Source organism: Phaseolus vulgaris, chromosome 4, assembly GCF_000499845.2.
Source record: "Phaseolus vulgaris cultivar G19833 chromosome 4, P. vulgaris v2.0, whole genome shotgun sequence".
Lineage (NCBI taxonomy): Eukaryota > Viridiplantae > Streptophyta > Magnoliopsida > Fabales > Fabaceae > Phaseolus > Phaseolus vulgaris.
Window position 1 is genome coordinate 17,245,738 of NC_023756.2, and position 4,220 is coordinate 17,249,957.

The window sequence follows — 4,220 nt, forward strand, 5'->3', positions numbered from 1 at the left end:
GCATATGCTCCCGCTACTTGCTTTAATTTTCACGCCTGCTCCCTTATCTGGCGACGCCTTCACCTGGCGATGCCTACGCCTGGCGACGCCTACACCTGGCGACGCCTTGAGCCTTTGTTTTTGTTTCTTAGTCTTTGCTTTACGTTGTGATAAAAGGAAAAGCTGAGACAAAGTTTTCTTGAACTTCTTTTTTACTTGGGTGATCTCATTAAAAAACCCCCGAGAGGGAAAGATAGCGTCCCCTTTAAAACTGTGTACTTCATAATGTTCTTCAATTGAAATAAAATTTTAAATTGGCTGCATTCCAGCTGCGTGGGATGGGGCCGCCTTCGAGAGTCTCCAACTTGTACAAACCATTTCCCTTGGCTTCAGTTACTCTGAAGGGTCCGGTCCATTTGGGAGACAACTTGTTCTCCAACTCATAAGGATGAGCCTTCCGCATGACCAAGTTAGCTACTTGGAACTGCCGCAGCTTCACCTTAGAGCTATATTGATGCTCCACTCTCCTCTTCACAGCTTCGGCCTTTATCCTTGCTTCCTCTCTGGCCTCGTCCAATAGGTCTAGATTTACCCTTCTTTCCTCATTGGACTCCTATGTCACAAAGCTCAGAAAACGGGGTGAGCTCTCGTGAATCTCCACCGGGATCATGGCGTCTGACCCATATACCAAGCTGAACGGTGTCTCCATGGTGGAAGATTGAGACGTGGTAAGCCCACACGATCCTTGGTACTTCTTCTGCCCACGCCCCTTTAGCTTTCTCAAGCCTTCGCTTCAATCCCCTCAGCAAAACTCTATTTGCTGACTCTACCTGCCCATTCGTCTGGGGGTGTTCGACTGATGCAAACACCTGCTTAATTCCTACTTCTACACACAGCTTCCCCAACTGTTGGCTCGCAAACTGAGTGCCATTATCTGAGATGAGACGCCTTGATACCCCGAAACGACACACAATGTTCTTCCAAACAAAGTGTTGTACCTTGTGCGCAGTGATCTGGTTCTGCCTCTATCCACTTCGTGAAGTACTCAATGGCGACTATCAAATACTTCATCTGCCTTATCGCTAGAGGGAAAGGCCCCAGAATGTCGATTCCCCATGTGTGGAAGGGCCATGGGCTGTAAATCGATCTCAGTTCCTCTGGAGGTGCCTTATGCCAGTCTGCATGCATCTGGCACTGCTTGCATCGCTGGGCGTATCTTACACAATCCTCCCTCACCGAAGGCCAATAAAACCCTGCGCGAATCACCTTGGAAGCTAGTGATCTTCCCCCTACGTGGCTTCCACAAATCCCCTCGTGGAGTTCCGACATGATCCTCGTACACTCCTCGCCACTCACACGTCAGAATTGGGTGCGTGAACCCATGCCTAAACAACACTCCATCCACGAGAGTATACCTTGCAGAGTTCTTCTTTATCCTCTTTCCCTCTCTAGGCTCTGCTGGGAGAATCCCATCTGCAATGTATCGCCTATAAGGCGTCATCGACGTGTTGCCTTCCTCCAAAGCACATACTTGCAGACACTTCTCTGCCTCGGGCGAGGCCGCACAGGTGCTGATGCGGGGTGTCCTCGCCGTATCTTGAATCAAAGAGCGATGGCTCCTTGGCTTTCCTCTCTTCGTGCTGATGTGAAGAACATCCACCCTGTTGTCTGCCACAAATATTCGCGATGTTTTGAGCGTCTCTTGGATGACTGTCCTCTACCTTCCCCCCTTGCCTGAGCTGGCCAGCTTGGCGAGCAGGTCAGCTCTGGCATTTTGCTCTTTAGGGACATGCACCAGCTCAAACGTAGCAAAAGCTCCCTTCAACACTTGGACATACTTTAGATATGCTGCCATCTGCGAATCCTTTGCTTTGTACTCCCCTGCTACCTGCCCTGTGACCAACTAGGAATCACTCTTCGCCAAGAGATTGCGCGCACCCATCTCCTTGGCCAAGACCATTCCAGCAATCAACGCCTCGTACTCAGCTTGGTTATTGCTTGCTTTGAAGGCGAAGTGTAGGGCTTGCTCGATCAACTCCCCGTTAGGCCCCTCCAAAACTATTCCCGCACCACTCCCCTGTTGATTGGAGGACCCATCCACTGAGAGCATCCACTGTGATCCTAGCTCCACCTCTTGAGGGCCCTCCTCCTGGTGAGAGCTCTACGACGAAATAAGCGTAGACTTGCCCTTTGATAGACCCCCTGGATATTGGATATCAAACTCTGACAGCTCCACTGCCCAGCGAACCATCCTTCCAGCTACATTTGGCTTCTGAAGCACTTTCTGAATGGGGAGGTTCGTCATCACCACCACTGTGAAGCTGTGGAAATAGTGGCGGAGCCTCCTGGCTGAGAACACTACTGCCAACGCCGCCTTCTCCAACGACTGGTACCTTGTCTCGGGGCCTTGCAAGTGTTAGAAAAGATGGCTTTAAACTAGAGGGGGGGTGAATAATTTAAAGGGGTTTTCGCAAACTTTTCAAAGCTAGAATGAATTTATTTCAGAAACCAATTGATTCAGCAATTCAGTTAGCCAAAACAGCAAGCAAAAACTATAACACTAGAAAAAACAATCGGTTGTTTCTTCGAAACAATCGATTGTTTATATCAGCAAACAACAAACAAACTGAAATTAAAAAGTTAGGGATAGAGAGATTGTACACAGTTATTTATACTGGTTCACTCCAAACCAGAGCTACATCCAGTCTTCTCAGAAACCCTGAGGATATCCACTAAGCAACCACAGCTTGATCACTTACACAACAACCAAGAGAATGACCTTGAAAAACCTCAAGAAACACACTCTCCTTGGCCAACACTAAGATTGTTGATCTTAAACACCTCAAGAACACACATCCAATCTCAGCAAAACACACAAACGAATTGTTCAGCAATTTACAAAGATTACACTTGTTACAGATGAATATCTAAAATCAATACAAGTAGAATCCTATTCCAGCACCTTTGATCAATCTCTCAATTCTTTAGCAATCTCAAAACTCTTTGAAAAACTTAGTTTTAAAAACTTTGTCTCAAGATTCTTAATCCTTAAAAGCAGTTTTTCATAATATATTCAAGAATATAGTTTGTTATCAAATCTTAGCAAACTCTTAATTGCATTTAAAATAGATTGGTCAAAGCATTTAATGACTGGAGCGTATTCATTTAAAGCATTTAATGCTCAGTCAAAGAAAACAGTTTTTCTGTAATGGTTTCAAAACAAATAATCGATTGTTTCCTCGAATCAATCGGTTGTTTTGTTACTTAACAGATTTTACCATTTAAAAACAGTTTTCAAACTTTCTCAAAACACCTAAGTGTAAACAATCGGTTGTTTTGACAAAACAATCGGTTGTTTCAACTTAGTTTGAAAAACATTTTACTTTGATAAAGATTGAGATGCTAATTGCTTGAGATTTAATCTAAGGGTGGATTACAATATTAAACTACCTAGAACAAAGCTTAAACAAGCACAGCAACACACAGCAAAGCAAAGGCTTCAACATCCTTCAAAGGATTTGGATTCTTCAAAACATTGAACACCACTTGGTTCAACAGCACGGCCTTGCTTACGAAGTAGATGGGCCTCTGCACTTGGTCTTGCTCTTGGACTAACACAGAGCTAATGGCCCACTCTATTACTACAAAGTATAATCGAAGGGGGACGCCTGCCCGCGGCTTGCAAAGCACTGGTGGCGTCGCCAAGTACTCCTTTAACTTGAGGAATGCTGCTTCGCACTCATCTGTCCATGCAAAACGGCTATTCCTCTTGAGGCACTGAAAATAGGGGTGGCCCTTCTCACCTCCAACAGATACGAACCTTGACAAAGCTGCCATCCGCCCAGTAAGCGGTTGCACTTCTTTCACTGAGGTTGGGCTCCTCATGGCAATGATGGTTGCGCACTTATCAGGGTTCGCCTCTATTCCCCTTTTAGTGAGCATAAATCCCAAGAACTTTCTCGCCTCGACGCCAAAAACGCATTTCTCCGGGTTTAACTTGAGGCGGTACTTGGCTATTGTGGCGAACAGCTCCTCCAGGTCAGCTGGGTGTCGCCCTTTTTCACGAGAGGTCACCACCATGTCGTCAACATAGGCGTGCACGTTCCTACCCAGCATGGGTGCAAGGACCTTGTCCATTAGTCTCTGGTAGGTGGCGCCTACATTCTTCAGCCCAAATGGCATCACCTTGTAATAGTAATTGCACGTTTCCGTCATGAACGTCGTTTTGCTCTCATCCCTTG

General features: G+C 46.1%; 1 protein-coding gene across 1 annotated transcript; it reads right to left on the reverse strand.

Annotated features, from left to right (window-relative positions):
• Positions 1-271: 271 nt before the first annotated feature.
• Positions 272-1,111, reverse strand: LOC137838389 (uncharacterized). Its single transcript, XM_068647634.1, has 2 exons — positions 1,046-1,111; positions 272-592 (listed from the first exon to the last, which is right to left on the reverse strand). The coding sequence occupies exons 1-2, from the start codon at positions 1,109-1,111 to the stop codon at positions 272-274; spliced, it is 387 nt and encodes a 128-aa protein (XP_068503735.1).
• Positions 1,112-4,220: the final 3,109 nt, after the last annotated feature.

Coding starts and splice junctions, on each gene's coding strand:
- LOC137838389 (XM_068647634.1), bottom strand. CDS start 1,111: ATGGCCCTTCCACACATGGGGAATCGACATTCTGGGGCCTTTCCCTCT. Junction 593..1,045: donor CTAGCGATAAGGCAGATGAA/GTATTTGATAGT, acceptor TTTGTGACATAG/GAGTCCAATGAGGAAAGAAG.